Below are 20400 nucleotides of genomic sequence, written 5' to 3'. Positions count from 1 at the left end.
TGTTGGTGTGGTAATGCAATGCAGGGGGCATGCTGTAACCCCAGCATCCAAAGTTCTGTTTTCGTCTTGGCTGTGAGACCTGCTCTCTGCCTTGTAGGCTTTTCCCCCCCTGACCTGGGAGGAAACGGACCTGACTGACTCCAGCTACAAAAGCTGAGGCTGCAGAACAAACTCTTGGGCTGGGGGATTGCTTAGGGGGCTTATTGTGGGGAGGGGGTGGTTGCTGTTGATTTTTGTATCTTTACTTTGGATTTTATGATTTATGTGCAAATTGTTTACGTGCAAATTGTTGGTTGTGTGCTTGTTGACGTTTTGTTTATGAGTACTTTGCTGTGTAATTTTTAATATATTGCAAGCCGCCTTGAGCATCATTTTAACTTTGGAAAGGCAGCATACAAATAAAATGATTAATTCCCTCGTCTAACAAGCTCTTGAGGAAAGGTGCCTGGCCATTCATTGGTATGCAAGGCATTTCAGATACAGGATGCAGAATAGGAAAACACAGCCCAACTGCCTATGTTTGCAGAGCCAGTGATGGTTGTGGGGCTGGTTATTTTGAGCCTGCGTAGCCCAGATTTACTCGGTCTTCTCTCCCTCCCACCCCAGCGCATGGCCAAGTCCAGTGAGAAACCTCGGCTGCAGCAGATCCCCTCCTCAGAAGACATGGAGGCAGAGGCAGGAGAAGATCCGAGCGACCTGGCCCAGGCCCAGGCGGAGCCTTTGCCAGCAGGGGGAGGCAGCAGCAAAGAGACAGAAGGTCGCTCCCGGTTGGGTCAGCCTCAGGAGGAGCATGTCCTTCAGAAGGTACTGGAAGAGAGCAAAAGGGACACACAGATAGGGGGACACACGCACTATGCTTTCTGCATTTCAAAATGCTAGGTCCCAATCCTCAGGTTTGGGAAGATCCATAGCTCATTGGCTGAGCATCAGGTTTGCATGCAGAAGGTCCCCCTGCCTGCTCAGTCCCCAACATCTCAGCTATAAAGGCTGGGAGAGAACCCTGCCTGAAAGAGATGGTGTTGAGCCGCTGCCGACCCGTGTAGACGGTACTGAGCTGGATGGACCAATGCTCCCACTCCGCATAAGTCAGCTCCCTGGGTTATTGCTCCCAGCACCCTACAGCTTAGTTGAGATTCCTGCACTGCAGGGAGTTGGACTAGACGACCCTCAGGGTCCCTTCCAGCTCTACAATTCTGTGACTCTGGTCCTTTTTAAATGTTCCTGATTCCGCCACGTAAGTCCATACATGCAGGAAACAGCAGTGATCTTTGGCTAATAGAAAATATTTAGTGGCCTCTCTTTAAGCTTCCTGACTCCAAGGGGCCAGGAGTTACCCCTTTTCCCCTGAGGTAATTTTCTGCTTAACACCTTTTTCCTTCCAAATGTTTTCTCAAAGTGCCTAAAGCCCTTCCTGTCTCAAAAACCCAGATTCTTTAGCCCAGTTTGCCAAATGGGATACACCAACATTAGAATACTACTGCAAAATAAAAACTCCTAATTAAAAATGTGAACACATACGCTATCTATGCATATGTACTGTCTTTTTCGCCCTATAGGGCGCACCGGCCCATAGGGTGCACTTATTTTTTTGGGGGGGGGAAATAAAGAAAAAAAATTATTTCCCCCCCGAGCCCCAAAGAGCAAAGAAGCCATGACAGTGAGCAGGATGGATCCCGCTAGCTGTCCTGGCTTCGTTTTTAGCCTCAGGGCTGGGGGTCTGGGAGTGAAGGCGAGGTTGCGCTCAACCTCGCCATCGCTCCCAGAGCTTGCGGGGCTGGCGGCGGGGGAAGCCCAAGCTTCCCCTGAGCCCAGCCCCCAGAACGGGTCCGGGAGCAATGGCGAGGTTGCATAACCTCGACATTGCTCCCGGAGCTTGCTTGCCCCATCCCCAGCCCCCAGAACAGGCTGTTGCCCGCAAGCCTCATACCCTGAACAAGGGCAAATGCAACAAGTCGTTGGTGACCTCCACAGATCCACATTCCCAAGAGGAAGAAATAGAAACAAATTCATAAAAGCACACTATGGTTCTCTAAAAATAAGAGAGAAAACACTTCCACAACACTCACAAACCAGCAAAATAGGGTGATGGTGTTTCTGTGCTCCATCAGTATAACTAGACCCCGGTACCCCAGAAACACTTTCCTGGGCCAGCCTCTGCTTTTGGTGAACCAAAGGGACTCTGCCTATGCAGGGAAGAGGCACTAGAGGGCAGCAGCTACCCAGGTGTGAACTCCGCGTCGCTCTGAAGGCAGGTACCCCCGCAGCTGCGCTTCAAGAGGAGTAGCAGAGGACATGAGGGGGTTCCCTGTTTGACATGGTGCCTCTCTTAATTCGGTCAACAGGCCCAGTACGTCTGGGAGCAGCAACAGCGCATGCAGCAGCAGCAGCTGCTGCGGAGGCATCCTGACTCCCTGCTTGTCTCGGCAAGCCGCGGCTCCCACCGGCCGCTCTCCAGAGCTCATTCGTCACCTGCCCCTGCCACTGCATCCCACCTGAGCCAGGACACATCTTCCAAGGCAATCCCCTTGCCGGTGCAAGAGCAGTCGAACAAGCCACGCTTCACCACAGGTAATGCAACAGCTTTCACACACAAACAAAGGACTCCCTACAAGAGGAGTGGGAACGCGTGGCCCTCCAGGTGCCTTTGGACTCAGCTCCCATCAGCCCCAGCCAACATGGCCCAATGGTCAGGGGAGAGGGTACTTGTAACCACTGCTTCGGTGTTGTTGTTTTCCGCATTAGCAGCACTGAAGTGACTTCTCTGGGGCTGTGTATATGGCGGTCCTGTGCTGCCCAGGCGACAAGACCACAGGGGAAGTCCCCACCTCACTGAGGGTTTGAGACCCATTGGCTCCCCTCACCTGGCTTACCGGGCCAGTTGAAGCCATTCCCAGGATTGTGACCACTGTCACATGCTGACAGCTTCTAGGAGCCACAGGTGGGAGCTGAGTGCAGGATGGGAAGCAAAGGTGGACAGAAGAACCAGGACATGTTCCCCACCAGAGAGTTTATTTACATTAGTAAATATTGCAGTTCCTGATTCCACACCTGCAGTCCATACTGGAAGAGCTGTGCCACATGGTTTCTGTATGCTCGAGTTGGTTTTCCAGTGCTCACCAAGCCCAGAGAGAGTTGCAGCTTTGTGAGTGACCTGGGTGCTGCTTTTCTTTTCGTTGCAGGCATCGTGTATGACTCCGTCATGTTGAAACACCAGTGCTCGTGTGGGGACAACAGCAACCACCCTGAACATGCTGGCCGCATCCAGAGCATCTGGTCTCGCCTGCAAGAACGTGGCCTACGCAGTCAGTGTGAGGTAGGAGGCAGTGCAGGTCCAGGGTAATGACGGGAGGGTTTTCATCAGAGACTGTTTTACTGTGGCTTTCGAAGTCTGAGATGGGAAGCTTGCACGAAATCGGCATACATGCACACCCTCCAAATTCTGTGTTCTGAACACTTTCTTCAAACAAAGCATCCAGGGATATATTTGCTTGGCTTTTCATAATATATTCTGCTTCCTTTTCATTTTTAGCTCATTGGGATACCTTTATCTATGCAAGGAAGGAGGTGGCAGAGAGGAGTAGAAGAAAGGGAATTTTCTGCACCACAAGTACTAGAGTTGAAACATATAATTTGTCACAGTGCCTATTAACTCCTCTTATGACCAGTATTTTTACTTTTGGCACATCTGGGAGCAGGGCACCTCTCTTATCTTTGGATGAAGGTGCCACTTGTGTTCCAAGTGGTTAGAAAATTTAGAGTAACTGTTCTTGAAGCTATAGCCAGGAAACACCACTGGTTGCCTGTTGCACTTTCAGATGCTCATAGAAGACCACGGTGAAAGTACCGTATTTTTTGCACCATAACACTCACTTTTTTCCTCCTAAAAAGTAAGGGGAAATGTCTGTGCGTGTTATGGAGGGAATGCCTACGGGTGGCATGCCTATGGATTTTCCTCCTCTAAAAACTACATGCGTGTTATGGTCGGGTGCGTGTTATAGAGCGAAAAATACGGTAATAAGATGATGAAGAGCGAGGAGTGTGTGTGTGTTTTCAAGTTTCTATTGTATGCTGAAGAAGTAACCCCCTTTCCAGTTTAAATTGAAAGAGAGAAGAGTCTTCCACCTTCAGTCGTGCATGTGGCTGCAGTAGAAACTTCAAAGACACGCTGGACGCGTGCTCAGCTCTCCCCACTAATCTCATGTGGCTTTATTAGCTCATGGTCCCAACAAAGAAATGCATCTGTTGAGTTTAATTTGGCAGCTGCTTAATCATGCCTTCGTATGGAGGCTGAGAAGTCTGGAAACAGGACAGAGCACAGAGAACCAGCAAACCCAAATTGTGATTGTCATCTCAACAAGGTGCATTTCTAAACTGTAAACATAAATGCATTTTATATCAATTCAGCAAGGGTTGCCAACTTTTTACCAGCCTTTGTAGCTCTGCATTTAACAGCCGCTTAATCTGCATACCTTTACAGGTGATATCTCTACACTGTGAAAAGCTTCTTCACCTTCTGATTTCTTCATATCTAGCCACTGTGTAAGACACAGGAGAAGGCTCAGCCACTTCTTTTCCTGATCATTTGTCCATCCTCCAGTTTTTAACCCAAAATAAGCTCAGGAATTGTAGTTTGGTGAGAGTGATGAGAATTCTCCAGTAGAGATCTGTAGCCTCCCACACAGAACTACATTTCCCAATGTGGTTTAGTGGTTAGAGTGTTGGACTAGGACCTGGCAGACCAGGGTTCAAATCTCCACTCAGTCATGCAGCTCACTGGGTGACCTTGGGCCAATCACTGTCTCTTAGCCTAACCTACCCCAAAGGGTTGTTGTGAGGATAAAATGGAGAGGGGATGGAACTATGTATGTCACCACCTTGAACTCCTTGGAGAAAAGGTGGGGGCCAACTACTAAATAAAATCTATAGGGGCCTGGCATGATTAGCGTTTTTTAAAGTGAGCTTTTATTAGTTTAAACTTTTATAAAGGTAAAGGGACCCCTGACCATTAGGTCCAGTTGCGGACAACTCTGGGGTTGCGGCGCTCATCTCGCTTTATTAGCCAAGGGAGCCCTTTTATAGAATGGGCCAAAAAACAAGCTGCAAAATAAAAAAGTGTGTATTTTCCTGAATCTACCCTCTTCCTCCCCGATTCCCCAACAAGCCTGTGTTTGAGTGTGTGTGAGAGACGGGGGGGGGGGGGAGAGAGAGAGAGAGAGAGAGAGAGAGAGAGAGAGAGAGAGAGAGAGAGATAACACTATAAGAGGAGAGGAAAGGAGGAAAGTTTTTGAGGCCCTCAACCCAAGAAGAAAGGCAGAAAAACCTGCTCTTCACAGAGAAACAATCATAGGACAACAGGGACCCTGGATCCCCAGTGCTCTCCTTGTTCCCTTCCCCACCCATGCTATCTGACAGCCCTTATTCTAACCAGTGACTAAGATGCCCTTCAGAAAAGAACAGTAAAACAATGCATATTTCCACAGTTAAAATGTTTGTTCCCCAGCGTGCACGTAAAATAATTATGAGTGTCGCAGGATGGCCCTGTTAATTCAAAAGTTGTTGACTCACTGAGCAGCAAAGCATTCTCAGGCTCTGTAAATCCTATCCTGCAAGTGAACACTGCCACATTTTCTGAAGATGCCCGCTTTGCAGATGCTGGGCAGATGTGTGTTTCACCAAAGCCTTCACACATTTTTGGGAAATTTATGAGCAGCCATTTTTCTTTTGGAACAATTGGATTCCCTGTGTAGATCCTTTTTCTTTGCTCCTCTCTTTACCTGGCAACTGCAAGGCAGGCTTTAGAACGGTCCGGGAAACCTCAGGTCTGGGTGCCAAACATACCTCCCACTTAAGAATCAAACATGACTGGCTCAGTCATTCTGAGGTTGCTAGGCAATGGCAGTTTACTTTTTCCATGCCTTTGAACCAGGGGAAAAACATCTAGCCAAGGTTGAAACATGGTGGCATCTTGGCAGGTGAAGTGGCAGCAGAAGAGGAGGACTTAAGAACTCATTGAGTGTGGGGAGGCAGCTGGGAAGAGCCTGAGATGAAGAACAAGGCCAGCCAAGCCTCTCTTTTTTGGCACGCTGCTCATTTGAACAGCGCTTGCATGTGGAAAAATTCCCCTCCATAGATTGTGCCCCTTGCGTCAGAACCACCTAGACTTCTGCTCTGATTAGCACTCCAGATCTTCTTCCTTGGGGGACCTCTTTGCCTGCCGCTGGCCCTTGTGCTCTCTTGACTTAATACAGCCACTTGTTTCTCTGCCAGTGTCTGCGGGGGCGCAAGGCCACTCTGGAGGAGCTGCAGTCCGTCCACACGGAGCGCCATGTGCTGCTGTACGGCACCAACCCCCTCAGCCGCCTGAAGCTGGACAACGGGAAGCTAGCAGGTAGGAGCCAAGGCATGCCACCCCTCGCCCCCAAGCCAAGGCTGAGAGGAAACAAAGAGGCCTGTAGTCAGACGTTGTGCTCCAAACTGATGTTTTACAATGCACTTATGCACATAAAATGCTCATCTACACCCTCAGTCCCTTTCTTCTTCTCTTTTCTCTCACAGGAATCCTTTCCCAGCGGATGTTTGTCATGCTCCCCTGTGGTGGGGTTGGGGTAAGCTTCTTCCCTGTCACACCAGATTCTTCTCAAACCTTGCCTCGCCCAGTGAGGGGCTCTCCCTTCTGAAGTCAGCTTGTGTGCTAGGCTGGCACAAAATGGAGGCATTCAACTGGGATACACGCGGGTGTGTGTGTGTCGGGGGACAGCTTGAAAGTTTAAGTCGCAGTGACTTCTGGCCTGCAGCCTAGCTACCCCTCCCTGGGATAGGCAATGATGCAAGCAAGAGTGGCCAGTGGGGATTGGAAGGGGGTGACAGTGGGGGGGACCTATGCTTCACCTATGCACTGGCTCCTCATTGCATCCACACGGCGCCATCCTCCCCTGTCTCCTCTCCCCGCCAGCTGTTCCTTGATGCAACATCAGTGCAGGCAAGAGGAGGATATGACTAAGGGGGTGATGCAATCCTTAGGCTCTGTCAAAGGAATGGGGGATATATATTCCTGCCCTGTTCTTTCTCATTCTGGCTGTCCCTGTCTCTGACTACAGAGGATCGAGAGTCCTTCCCCAGCCCTTCTTATGTGGCTGCCCGCCACTCCCAGCCCCCCTTGCTCACCAGCAAGCTTTCCTCACCAAGAAGCTCTTGCTTTGAGGAGGCCTCGCTCTGGCTCAAGGGAACAGGCCAGTGAAGAGAACCCCCTTCCCTTGGGCTTCTCTTTGTGCCCAGCCACTTACCTCCTTCTTCCTGCGCCTGCCGTGGACCTCTTTCCTGGCTGGGGTGGGAGGGGGGGGCTTTGGTAAAGTGCCCCCTAAACCATCCCACAGAGAGTCAAATGGCCTCCACCCCAACCGGAATCCCCCCTGGTGTGTTCTGGCTCCAGCACTGTGCCTTGGCAGCATCTTGCCACCGGATAAAGCAGGTTCCAGTAAGCCTTTGCTACACACAGACAGGGTTCACCAGAACATTGTGAGGTCACAATGACATTGTTGGTGACGCCAGATCAGAAAAGAGCTGCCTCTGGGCATCTGCAACAGGGCCTGGTGATCACCCCGTAATCCATATGCAGAGCCTGAAGATATCCAGAACACCAGCCAGAGCTTTTGGTGGGATCTGGGTGGATGTCCTGATTCAGCCAAAACATTTCTGAAGCCGGACCAAGAGGATCAGCCCCTCCTAGACAAGGCTCCCTTCCATATGCTCTCCCCATCGCCACCTCACTGCCAGCACCGGTAGGGTGACTGAGCGCAGAAAAGGACAGGCTCCCCAGAACTTGGTGCTCCCCAGAACTTGGTGCAGAAGAAGGCATTTCACCAGATATCATTCACCTGACATGCTACTCCTGGTGAAGCTCTGGCTTCTACACAGCAATTGCCCATTTTTTCAGCGGGCCACCCTGCTTCAAAGGCCTGCTTCTCACTAAAGTCTTAAACTGGTGCTGCCCCACTTCAGGCTGCAGATGTGGTGGGAAGGGGGGTCCTCACATGGCAGGATGCTCCTCTGTACATTTGTCAGCATAGAAAACTAGATGCCAAGACAAGGCTGTTCCATGACATCTAGTGTACTACATAGGACAGGTTTGCATTATTTCTATTTGGTTTTTTGTATGGGGGAGGATTTTACCAGGTGAGCCTTCTCTGAAATGGTACAGCCTGTGCATGTGCTTACCATCTCTGTTAGAACTAGGCCTTACGCTTGCAACTTCCAGAAATCAATAGCTTTAAGGGGGTGCTCTATCTGATCATCCACACATCACCTACATCTTCAAATGCACATATAATTCCATTGCGGCTGCCTCTTCAGCTTTGGAGCTCAAACCTAGAGCTCCCCCCACCCACAGAAATTGCTGAGGGTTTTGACAGACTTAATGGTTCTGTTGTGCCTGTTTTAGCAATGTGCTAGATGCTGTGTGATTTTTAATTGCATTTTTATTGCTTCTTTTGTTCCTTACATTTTATTTTATTGCATTACAAAATGAGTCCCATAAAATACAATATGAGAAATAAAAGAAGCAATGAAAAGACAATTACAAAATTAACATGAGTATTAAATGCGGACACACCGTGGGCCACCTGAGTGAAGCTCGCAGACTGCAGGTGGCCCCCTGTCACAGTTTGGGAGCCCCCTCATTGCCTCTGGCGTTGGAATAGGGTTAGTTTGGGGGGATCTTCCCCATCCCTCCTTCTCTCTGTCTCTTGTGTCCCCCCACCCTCTGGGCGCTCTGCCACGCTCACTTTTGTTCATGGCCTTCTTGCGTGCCTCTTCTGTTTTCTGTTTTTGTTTTTTTCTCGCTCTCTTTTCCAGGATGCTGCCTCCCAGCCCAGCCCTGTTCTCCTTCTCTTTAACCTCTTGCGCGCTCTTTCTCTTGGGCCTCTCTCTACCTTCATCCCTCTTCCTTCCCCCTGTCCTTACGGATGGGCCTTGGCTCCTCTCTCCCCCCCCCCCGCCCCCCTGCACCCGGAGAGAAAGAGAGGGAGAGCGAGAGAAGCGCGCCCGGAGCAGTCAGGCAGAAGGGGGGTTCTGCTCACACATGGAGTTGATCAGAAGAGAATCTCTGAGGTTTTCCGGCTCTTACTTTGCCGATGACGTGATCCTGATCAAACCAAGATGTTTGTTTTTGAAAAAAAAAATCAAATAGAATCAAGAAGGTAAAAAGAATGGGTTCTTCCTGCCCCTACTTTGTTGCCTAGAGGGGGTTGTACTGGGCAAGCCGAGCCCCACTGGAATGCAGCCTTGGGGGGAGGATGGTGTTAAGTCTGTGGGGACCACATTTCCATGGTTAATAATGAATGAGCACTTGTTGCATGCAAAGTGCTGAGTGATTCTTATTTGCCCTCACAACAGCCCTGTGAGGCAGATTCCTTGAAAATGCCTATTTTACAGGCAGAGAACTAAGTTTGAAAGGTGACTTATCCTAGGCCGTTCAGTGAGCTCTGAGCTGAGTTGGTGTTTGAATCCAAACCTCCTTGGTCCAAAGTTAAAGGTCTGCCCTGGGGGGTCTTTCCAGAGCTTTTATAGCCCTGTGTGCTCCTATCCTGCCATTGTGTGATCTGGGGTTAGATGGGGGCCCTTCACCAAGGCACTGTGGGCTAACCTCTCTTCATTTCCTCCTGCGTCCAGGTGGACAGTGACACCATCTGGAACGAGCTGCACTCCAGCAATGCGGCACGCTGGGCGGCTGGCAGCGTCACCGAACTGGCCTTCAAAGTGGCCAGCAGGCAGCTCAAGGTAAGAGGATGACAGGAAGGCAGGGCAGCCCTCCTTCCACAAAGGAGCACGTGTCTCTGCAGATTCTGCGGCACAATGTCTGAGCAGAATTGCACAGAATTTCAACAAACCTCTCCACAGCGCTGTCTACTTTTGTCCTTCTCTTTCTTTTTGCTGCCACCACCCAAATTGTCAGAGTGCTAAGAGGGGGAGAAAAATTTGCTTGCAGGTGTTGGATGAGGCCCCCAAACCAGCCACCCCTGGTGTATAGGGCCAAGGTCTCTACAGTTTGTAGGCTCTGAGTTCATAGCAGAGAAATACACTTCTGGAAGTGGCTTGGAAAAGACAAAGGCATGGGGATGATTCCTGCAAATGCATAGACAGGCTATTTATATTCTTTGTCCTCAGCATCTCATATTTCTTTGGGTGATATCCATCATTAGTCAGATGCAGAGCAGCCCCATTGGAATCTGTGGCCTTTAGGTCCACTGATTAGAGTGGATCCACTCTGGTTATGACCCATGTTGGCTATAACCCTTTCTTTCTTTCTTTCTTTCTTTCTTTCTTTCTTTCTTTCTTTCTTTCTTTCTGGTCCTCATTGTTGCATGGGGTGGAGGGTGGATCAAAGAATGCCTTTCTATAGCTAGTCCTTCATCCATTCTGTCTCCAGTTTCACTGTCAGATATTCCAAGCCATTTAATAAACCAGGAATCTGAAAAGCTGATGCAAAACTCAGCAGATGTGTGGAAATAGATGTGATTTGCGATCTGATGAGGCTGATTAGAGTTTCTCAAAAGTTTTGATTTGTTATGGTGCAGAACACACACGCATCTGAAGAGAGGGGAGACTGTTCCAGTAGACTTACTGTGAGAAATTGCTGCTATTAGGAACTTACAGTAAGGTCTTGCTCAAAAATCACATCCTGCAGTGAAGTCACAATGGCAGCTGGGAGGAGGAGTGCCTTTTCTGTAGTGGCCCCAAGGCTTTGGCATAAACTTCAGAAGGAGGTGTAGCAATGTTTCCTTTTGCTGGGTATTCAGTTGGGGGGTTGGCCATTTCTATTCACAGACATTTGGCAATTGCACCAGGGACATTTTAATTAAGGCTAATCTGAATGTTTGCCTATTTCCATTTTCAGGCTGAATTTCTCTCTCTCTCTTGATGAGGGAAAATACCCCCCCCCCAAAAAAAAACCCCACATCTTAATGGTCAGCTTTTTCAAGCCTATTCACTGCTGCTCGTTTCCCTTCTCATTGCCTACTTTTGGCACATCCCGCCCCCAGCAGAGTGAACCCAGTCACTCAGGGCAAACATAATGGGTATGATGGTGTCACATTTAAGTATTGATGACATCACCAAGGGCAAACAAAATCAGCTGAGAGTGAGGGCAAACGTTTAAATGTTTAGCTTTAATCCCCAATGTGGTATATGTCTGTCAGTATTAAATTGTGTTTACATGAGTTTGCTGTTATTTCCTTTAGATGTATAGTTTGATGGAGTGAGCAGTGTTGTAATTGATTTTATAAAGCCACCCCAAACTACAAATAAATCAGAAACAGCATTTGTTTTAAATGAATCATGCCTGACAGGTTTTATAATATATTATCAAACCAGAGTTACACATTTCTTAGATAACATTCTTTCTGTTCTAAGAGATCGTGTTATACAAAACACCTTTCTCAAAATGACAGTTTTTTCATCAGCACATTTTGTTTAATAGGTTGGATCCAGAACAATCAATGTGCACTTGTGTTCCATTGGAAATCAATGGGACTCATCTTAGTCACGACTCAGTTTTCACCTGGACTTAAATGGAACTGAGTTAAGCGCTTCTTTGTCTAACCATTTCAGTGGAATAGTTAAGCACAGGTTTAAGTCTTTCCCACCAAAATCGTCCAGATCTTACCCAAAGGAACAGCCTTCTTAGTAAGTTGCTTCAAAAAACCAATGAAAGAGTGATATGGCATCTTTAAGGCCAACTCATTTATTGGGGGGGGGGGGGTCCTAACACACAAACACACCAAACCTCATTTATTCTGTTTGGGGGCCAAAGCCTATCTTGTCAGATGCTAGAACTAGTCACCTAAGTGACAGAGAGAAGTGCTTCGCTTTGGCTGTGATGTGCCTATGAAATGTAATGAATACAGTAAGTGCAGTAACTACATCTGAAGAATAATGAGACCAAGGCAAAAGAAAAAGAAAGAAAGAAAACAGAAGAAAATCCAGTTATTTAACTTTCACCCACATATATTCAGACATGATTCGAAACAAGTAGAAGTCAAAAACCACTTCACTTATGATTACTCATCCAATATCTATGATTTGATACTCGGACCTTTAAAATATCCTTGAAGCACTTGTTTTATTTTAAGCAAAGTAGATATTAGTATTGGCAGCAACAGTAATAGCAATGATGTCGCAATGCTGTTTATCAAACCAGTCACCCAGTTTTTGTTTTTTATAATGTTTTTTGCAGAATGGCTTTGCTGTTGTACGGCCTCCTGGACATCATGCAGACCCCTCAACTGCAATGTAAGGACTGCACCTTTCAGGGAGGAATTCACGGTTGTGCTGTCTTGATAGTTCCATCTGCACAAGCATTTCTGCTTGCCAGACAGAACAACCCCCACTCTCCTCCCCCACATGCTCCTTAAGGGTTTCTCCCAGAACCACATTGTGCTAACTGGAGGTTTTGTGCAGCTTGCACTAGCTGGCCCTTTGTCCAATCTGGCCCTTTTTCCTCTCCTTCCTGTGTCACAGCTTTTCATCCTAATGAGAAGGTCCCTTTGAGCCCATCATCCCAGTGCTCCAGACTTTGCACCATTTCCCAGTTGCAATCCAGGCACCATTTGAGATGCTAGTCTTAACCTATAGAAAGTGGTAAAAGTCTTGGCCTGTACAAGAAACAACGGCACTTGAAGGAGTCGCCCTGGTGCAGACATGTGAGTTGCATCACTTCAGTGCACAGCACCTGTTGGCTCTCAGCTCAGCACATGAAAAGATTCCCGTGAAAAGCATGGTGTCTGAGACAATGTGAAAGGTTTGCATGTGGTGTCTGACCCCTGGTTGCTCATTCACACATGCATGTCACCACCTGATGCTGCAGCTGTGAAGCGATGAGTATGATGTTGGAGCCAGAGGAATTCTGAGCTCAGGCTTTGGCAAGTCTCCAGGAGAAAACAGTTTTCTGGTGGTGAGGGGGTAAAAATGTGTCCTTGTGATGCACTTTTGTGGAGTCCAAAAGAGGTGCGTGAATGGAATAGTGCAACAGATTTCATCACCTTTGCTGCTTGTGATCTGGTCCTCTTGAGGAATGTCAAAATTCGGTCCATATTATAAGACTTGCCTTTGACAAGGGACAGGGAGTGGTCCATTCCATGGAGGCAGCGGTGCACAAGGGAGGGCCTTGGGTGCCCCAGGGGTGGGGGGTGGGGGAGTACCCCAGGGCACTGTCTGTCTTGGATGCTGACCTTCCTGCCTTCCTTCCTCCTTCCTTGCCAGGGGCTTCTGCTTCTTCAATTCAGTGGCAATTGCAGCCAGGCAGCTTCAGCAGAAAGGGAAAATCAGCAAGATTCTTATCATAGACTGGGTGAGTCTCCATCCACCACGCTGGTCTTTCTCCCTCTTCTCGGACTGCAGGTTGGTTTCCCATGATTCTTGCAGGGATGTAGAAAGTAAGCTTAGGGTTCAGCACGCAGGCGAGGCAGTGAGAGCAGATGGCCAGCAGCTTCCCACTCCCACCCCTACAGAACAAGGTACATCCTGCATCCTCTTTCCGTACTTTTCATTGGATGCTGAAGATGCATCTCTTTACGCACCTGGCCTTTAACCCCTGAGATATTTATTTTAGGGCACCACCCTGGTGTCTGGATTGTAATCTGTTTAAACTGTTTTTAATATTGCATTTATAAATTGTTGTAACCCATTCCGTGACTTTGTAGTGGAGAGTGGATCAGAAATCTAATCAGTAATAATAATAATAACAGCATTCTCTCACACTGTCTTGCCCTCTTCCTGCTCCTCCTCAGGATGTTCACCATGGCAATGGAACTCAGCAAGTGTTCTACAGGGACCCAAATGTCCTCTACATGTCTTTGCATCGCCATGATGATGGCAACTTCTTCCCTGGAAGCGGAGCAGCCGAGGAGGTGAGCTTTTGTTGAATGAAGCTCTTCTTCACAACCCTGGAAAGAAAGGACAGGTTGGGGAAACCTGTGGCCCTCCAAATGCTGCTGGATTGCAGCTGCTATCATCCCTGACTATTCACCATGTGAGCCGGGGGTGATGAGTGTTGGGAGTCCAGCTACATCTGGAGGGACACAGGTTCTGCATCCCTGAGGCAGGAGGCATCTCAGAATATGGGGATGCAAGCAACATTGCTTTATAGCCAGTGTGGTCCAACAAATAGTGATTTTTTTGCTTCTGGAGACCTGACTGAATATGGGTGATGCAAATGTATCTTTTTGTTTGTCCACAAAAGACAGCAGGTTTGCATCATCCACCAGATCCCTGAAATAAAACTAGCCCAGGAATTGACTGATCCATTCAAACTGATAAACGGAACCCAGCACTCTCCCTCACTGCTTCTTTATGATTGCCCAGTCACAATATTGTGGAAATGGGAGGTGGCAGAGCTGGCAGAATGTTCCCTTCTGCTGGAGTCAAACAACTTCTGGAGGGCCTCCAGTCCCCATCCCTCATAAAAGCACAGGACCCTCCCAGGGACAAGGCCTACCAACCTCATGCTCTCTCATCTCCATGGCCCACAGCCCTCAAGCCTCTATTTATTCTACCTGCCCTTCCTTCAAGTTTCTCTGTTTCTCCCCTTTTCTTTCAGCCACCCTTCCTCTCAGCACTCTGACCTATAAGTTCTCTACCTTCTAAGGTCTCTTCCCAACCAGCTTCCCAGAACTTAGTTTTACACAGGTAGTTCAGTTTTCATCCTGACTGACCAACTTTGTTCCCTGAGCAACTGGGGCGTTGGTGGACACATCAGCTCAAGCAGTCAGGAGGTTACACTGTCTGAAGTGCAATGCAGTATGAATAAGCCCTTGGAAATCTACCAGGATTTAAGCAGTGGCTGCTTCCAGTATTTACATACCACATCCACCCATATTCACAAAGTTTTAAATGACAAAAATTCCCAGTTAGGAGCAGAAGGGCCCTCTTTGAAGGCTGGGGAAAGCATTCTCAGGGGAGAACTCTGGAGAGCTCTAGCAGGAGATGGTGGGGATTCCTGCAAGGCAAGGGTTGGGGAGAGTCGGTCGAACTCCCTTTGTCATTTCAAATCCATCATGTTTTACAACCTGCTTTCAAAGGGGCTTAGCGCTGAGAGTGGCCAGAACTATAGTTGGCTCCCATCTGGTTCTCATCTTTCCCTGTGAGCAGGAGATATCAAAGGGGCTGAGGGATTGTTTATGATGCTGTGCGAATCCCTGTGAGACTGTGGCGTATCACCCGAGGCTCCCCTCCCTGCGCTTTATGAGCTGTTTCCCCCTCCTTCATCTGCCCCACTGTCTATTTTGATGTTGCAGCTCTGCCGAGACGCAGGACTGGAGCAGAATTCTCAGGGCCTCTGGTATGGGTCTCTCCCCTCCCTCCCTCCCTCCCTCCCTCCCTCCCAACTAGCATACAAGTTAAGATATAGATGTGCAGAACTACAGGCAACAACTGTTTGGTGGGGGGGGGGTATTTCTGACCCTCACGTGTGTCAATGCCCCCACCCCTCTTATGCCCCCTTTTCTGGCCATTTCTGGGATGTGGTGATGTGCAATGTTAATTGGACATGCATAAATTTGTCGTCTGTACACCAAATATTATTTCCTCCCTCCCTCCCACCCACCCACTGCTCCCATCACCCATTCCCATTTGATTTTGTTTGATTACCCTTGCTACCATGGAAAAAGGCCACTGCTCTGGCCCCTCCCGCAAAATTCCTGTCCTGTCACCTGGTTGCATCCCAAAGATGATGAAGGCTGCGGAGCAAGCTCCAACAGCTGGCATGCAACTCAAAGTTCTACAAGGACCATTGAAATACATGTAATAAAAGTTAGTATATGCCAGTCCTGCTGTGGGCTATGTTTGCTCTCTGTTTATAGCAATAAAAAGCCATATTTGGGGACCTAAGTTACCTCCAGGGTCAGCAGGCATCTGCCTCTGAATACCACTTGCTAGGGATCACAAGCAGGAGAATGCTGTTGCCCTCATGCCCTGCCTGTGGTCTTCCCATGGATACATCAGGTTGGCCAGGGTGGAAAACAGGGTGCTGCATGAGCCTTTGGTTGGCTCCAGCAGGGGCTGCTCTTACATTCTTTTGACATGCTTTGGCATTTTCATTTGGCATTATGGTGTGTGGTGCAAGCATTTAGACACATGCACACAAGTGCACATGAGCATGCACACAGACAAGCCCCAAACTCTCTGTGGTATCACCATTGCCAGATCAGCACTCAAGTTTTGAGATAATTCTTGATTTAGCTGGCAATGTAGAACTGGGGCCCACCGTGCAGAGGACTAAAGAAGTCAGTGTGCTTCCTGTATGTAGAACTGCAGCTTGGAAGAAGTAGCTAATCCTCTGCTCACATTCTTAACGTATCACACCACATGAGCATATTTCAGAAAGGAACAACTCCCCGTGCTATGCGTCAAAAACTTCTGTTGCTTTTCTGAAACACGTGAATTTGGCCTCACAGCTGTGAGCTGTTCCCCTTACAAATCTTTTCAGGCTCCAAAATTCTTTGGGAGACGCCTTACTCTGGATCTCATGTGCAGTGCCAAAAGGGCAGGGTCTTCTGAAAGGTGACACAGCAGTCCTGGACAAAGATCCATCAAGCGACATTAAAATTACAGTGGTACCTCGGGTTACATACGCTTCAGGTTACAGACACTTCAGGTTACAGACTCCACTAACCCAGAAATAGTACCTCGGGTTAAGAACTTTGCTTCAGGATGAGAACATAAATCGTGCTCCAGCGGCACAGCAGCAGCAGGAGGCCCCATTAGCTAAAATGGTGCTTCAGGTTAAGAACAGTTTCAGGTTAAGAACGGACCTCCAGAACGAATTAAGTACTTAACCCGAGGTACTACTGTACTGCTTTAGCAGCAATGTGAAAACCTTTCCTTGTTGTGATAGGATCCTGGATCCCCTGACATTACTTACAAGTACTCAATCATTTAAGTTTTGATTTCTTACAATCTGGGGTTTTTTATTTTTAAAAACTTCTTTTGTGCATTGCATTCAGTACATGTTTAGAAAGACACATTAATACATTTAAGAAATGGATATATATTGTCATCACCATGAGGCTGTTTCCTCTAGTGAGTCTTAAAATGCCATTGTGTCCCCATCCATCGTGCAGCACAGAAAAGAGCCAATTTTAATTCGAACTAGGAAAATGCTATGAAAACACCTTGCTTATCCCCAATATTTTCCCTCTAGACATTGCTGGACTACAGTTCCCATCATCCCTGACCACTGACTGTGGTGCTAGCTGGGGCTGATGGGAGTTGAAGTCCAACAACTTATAAAGACACCCCCGCCCCCAGATTGGAGAAGCTGCCTGTGGTTCGTCACCAGTCCCTCTCCTTCCCAAAGAAAAACACAGCACCTGGGTTCTCCTGTCCTGAGAAGCTGTGGATTTGCTTCGTACTTTAAAGAACATTTCTAAAAGTTTACATTTGGACCTCTATCTTGCAAGCCACTGTGATATGATCACACAGAAGCAAAGTATATTTAAAAACTGATTCAAGGACACATCTCCAAGTTACATTGTTTGTGCTGCTGTTTTTCCTGCTATTGTAAGCAATTCCATAGATACCCAGTGTTGATGAGAGTGTATCCAATTTGCCTGGGTCTTCTGAGCATGTTATCTAGTACATCAAGAAACCCAGTGTGGCCACCATGGAGCATTCAGTTTCTCATGCTTCTCTCATCTGAATGCAGGGGGATTGGGGGGGGCGAAGCTGAAGTCTGACTCCTCCCTGATTCGTTTTTTAATAAAAGCTCCCTTTGTGTGGCTGAGATGGGCCAGAAGAACACGCTGCATAAGGAGCCTCTGTGTTGTTTTCTCTTTTAGGTGGGCTCTGGTGCTGGAGAGGGCTTCACCGTCAACGTTGCTTGGACAGGTGGCCTTGACCCACCCATGGGGGACCCCGAGTACTTAGCTGCTTTCCGGTAGGCCTCCCCTTCATGCCACACTTCCTGTGGCCCCAACAGCTTTAATGCCAGTAGAGTCTTCTTGTATTAACCTTCCAGTTGCATTTGGAACAAGTGGAGGATTCAGGGTCCCTCCAGACATCCTTTTAATTGTGCATATATGATGATTTGTGATCTTGATATTATCAGGGTGGTTATATGTGATGACACTTCAATAACGCTTGTGCCTACAAAAGCTCTGGGGTGGACATACTGTTTCATTTCCAATCTGTGCATGCCCTCTAGCTTCCTGCTGAAATCCTGTGACTTTTTATACCATTTACGTTTGAGTTTATTTGTTTGTTTTCTCCCACGTCCGTTGAACCATAGTGCAGTAATGCCCCTCCAGGCAGCAATTATGTCGTAACTTTGGGGAAGAATCACAGAACATTAAAGAAAGCAGGCTGATGTGTGGACTGTCCAGTGTAAATCCACTACTAATTCATTATCATTGTGTCAATGATGTGTTACAAAATACACACATGCACACCACCAGTCTGGAATTCTCCAGTCTCACAGTTCTGTTTCTTTTTGAGAAGCATTCTCTTCTTATTCGCTACTGGTATCTTGATGAAACATTGTTCTTCATTTATTTAAAATATTTGTTCTGCACGCTTCATCGCAAAGCAATCTAGACAGAGAGATACTAACTAATACACACACACACAAGTGTTGCACCACAACCAGGATACGAAAGCATAATGACAACAAGATTAAGGCCACTTCTAGCTTGTCACTATTTTGCAAGTGGGATCCAGTTCCATACTGGCAAATTCAGGCTGCACATTTAAAGTGGATTTGGCAATCTACTCCACTCCCAACCTCTAAAATCAGGGGTCCCCGAGCTAAAGCCCGCAGGCTGGATAAGGCCCGAGGGACTCATTTACCCAGCCGCGGCGACCACCGCCACCACCCGCTCTTACCGGCGCTGCGCTGCACAGCTGCACACTTCTGGGTCAGAGGAGCACTGGAAATAGCTTGAGCGCATGCGCAAGCGTTATTTGCGCATGCGCACGCATTATTTCTGGGGCACATCCAGGTTGGAGGACACCCATGCACACAAGCTATTTCCGGTGCTCCTCCAAACCGGAAGTGTGCCAGAAATAGCGTGTGCGCACGCGTATGGGCACGCGTTCTCCGACCCGCTGCGCAATCAACGCTGGAGACACCGGCCCAAGGTGCAGTAAGTTTGCTGACCCCTGCCCAAAATGGACCTTTTTTGGTAAGGAATGTGATTGTGGGGAAAGCACTGGAAAGTGCAGGATAACTATTGTTTGACAAAGCACCATATAACCTCCCTGCAAACAAATCAGGAGGAATGCTCTACAGACAGGTTGTCCAGAAGTGACCTCAGGCATTAGTACCCATTAAGCACCTGGTCGGAAACACGTGTCTTTACCTGGCATCTAAAACTGATCAGGGTTGCCAGAAGCCCTATTTCAGAAGGGGGCGGGAATTCCACATTTGAGGTGCCACTGCCAAGAAGACCCTCCCTTGGATTGCCACATGGTGAGCCTCCAAAGGTCGACTTCTGTTCTGAGTTTACAATTTAAGTCAGGAGGGAGAAACAGAAGAACGAGGAAACAGGCACAAGAGAGTAGCACATTCTAAATTAAATGTGCTTTGCAGAACCTGAGCTGATCCTTGCAAAATCTCAGCTCCTATATTTGTTCTAAAGCTGTGCTGTTAGAAATTTTCAGTTTAAGATTCTGCACACAATCTCAGCTTCTTCACTACCTAGCTAAGTAGGAGATACCTCAATCTGATCTGAGAAACTTAGCAGAACGAAAGCTTCAGTCTGCCCTTTTGACTTTACAACATGGCAATATGAACTGTTTGAATATGGTTACTGGCTTTATATTATCTGAAGGAATGCAAAGTTGCCTGGTTTTCTTTTTATTTTCATCACGAGGGGGGGAGTGGGGGTTGGTGGGCGGGGAGAACTTCAGAGTCAGGAAAGGAAACCTTACGGCTGCAATATTAAGTGTACATACTTGGAAGCGACTCTCACGGAATCCAGTGGGACTTACTTCCAAGCAAACATGATTAAACCTAGGACCAGGCTGTAAATTTCTCTTTCCTGCATTGTCAAAAGTTGCACGCACACCTCTGCCGACAGCTTCAGCACTTTCCCCAACACACACTCCTCAGGCCCTGGCCCCCATCCCTGGCTGCCCCCTAGCAAGCCATCTGGAATCCTTAAGCCAAGACCCAAAGTTCTGTTTGGCCCCTTTTCACATTTGCTCTGTGGCCTTTGCTTTGCTGCAGCCTGGCTTCTCCTGCTAGCCTCTCATGTGGCTCTCTGGATATTGCTGGACCACAACTCCCATCATCCCATACCATTGACCATGCTAGCTGGCAACATCCAGCAACATCTAGAGAGTCCCACATGGACTAGCCCTGCTGTGGAGGCAATGTCAAAAACATGGTCCCAGTTACTGAGAGATTTTGGA

The 20400-nt window shown here is 48.0% G+C and overlaps 1 protein-coding gene and 2 long non-coding RNA genes across 4 annotated transcripts; 2 read left to right on the top strand and 1 right to left on the bottom strand.

Moving 5' to 3' along the window:
* The first annotated feature begins 264 nt into the window (after nt 1-264).
* LOC309524487 (histone deacetylase 7-like) lies at nt 265-18054 on the top strand. 2 transcript variants are annotated; one of them, XM_082242432.1, is made up of 10 exons: nt 279-804; nt 2343-2568; nt 3180-3313; nt 6268-6388; nt 6556-6605; nt 9667-9774; nt 12230-12285; nt 13255-13342; nt 13782-13901; nt 17829-18054. In XM_082242432.1, exons 1-10 carry the CDS (start codon nt 517-519, stop codon nt 17928-17930), a joined length of 1293 nt encoding a protein of 430 aa, XP_082098558.1. In that variant the 5' UTR covers nt 279-516; the 3' UTR covers nt 17931-18054. The 2 variants fall into 2 exon arrangements, 1 of the variants encoding a protein (XP_082098558.1); XR_014215942.1 differs by lacking the exons at nt 13255-13342; nt 13782-13901; nt 17829-18054 and adding an exon at nt 8851-9194 and having other exon boundaries at nt 265-804; nt 12230-12248.
* On the bottom strand, nt 3461-7336 carry LOC309524488. The gene is made up of 3 exons (XR_014215943.1): nt 7284-7336; nt 4470-4535; nt 3461-3548 (listed from the first exon to the last, which is right to left on the bottom strand). It is a non-coding gene; the product is annotated as an uncharacterized lncRNA (long non-coding RNA).
* On the top strand, nt 3540-6259 carry LOC309524489. The gene is made up of 3 exons (XR_014215944.1): nt 3540-3845; nt 4029-5178; nt 5237-6259. It is a non-coding gene; the product is annotated as an uncharacterized lncRNA (long non-coding RNA).
* Nucleotides 18055-20400: the final 2346 nt, after the last annotated feature.

This window comes from Podarcis vaucheri (assembly GCF_965113315.1).
Source record: "Podarcis vaucheri genome assembly, contig: HAP1_SCAFFOLD_329, whole genome shotgun sequence".
Taxonomy (NCBI): Eukaryota; Metazoa; Chordata; class Lepidosauria; order Squamata; family Lacertidae; genus Podarcis; species Podarcis vaucheri.
Note: the sequence above shows the minus strand (reverse complement) of the source record. Positions and strands in the feature narration are given on the sequence as shown.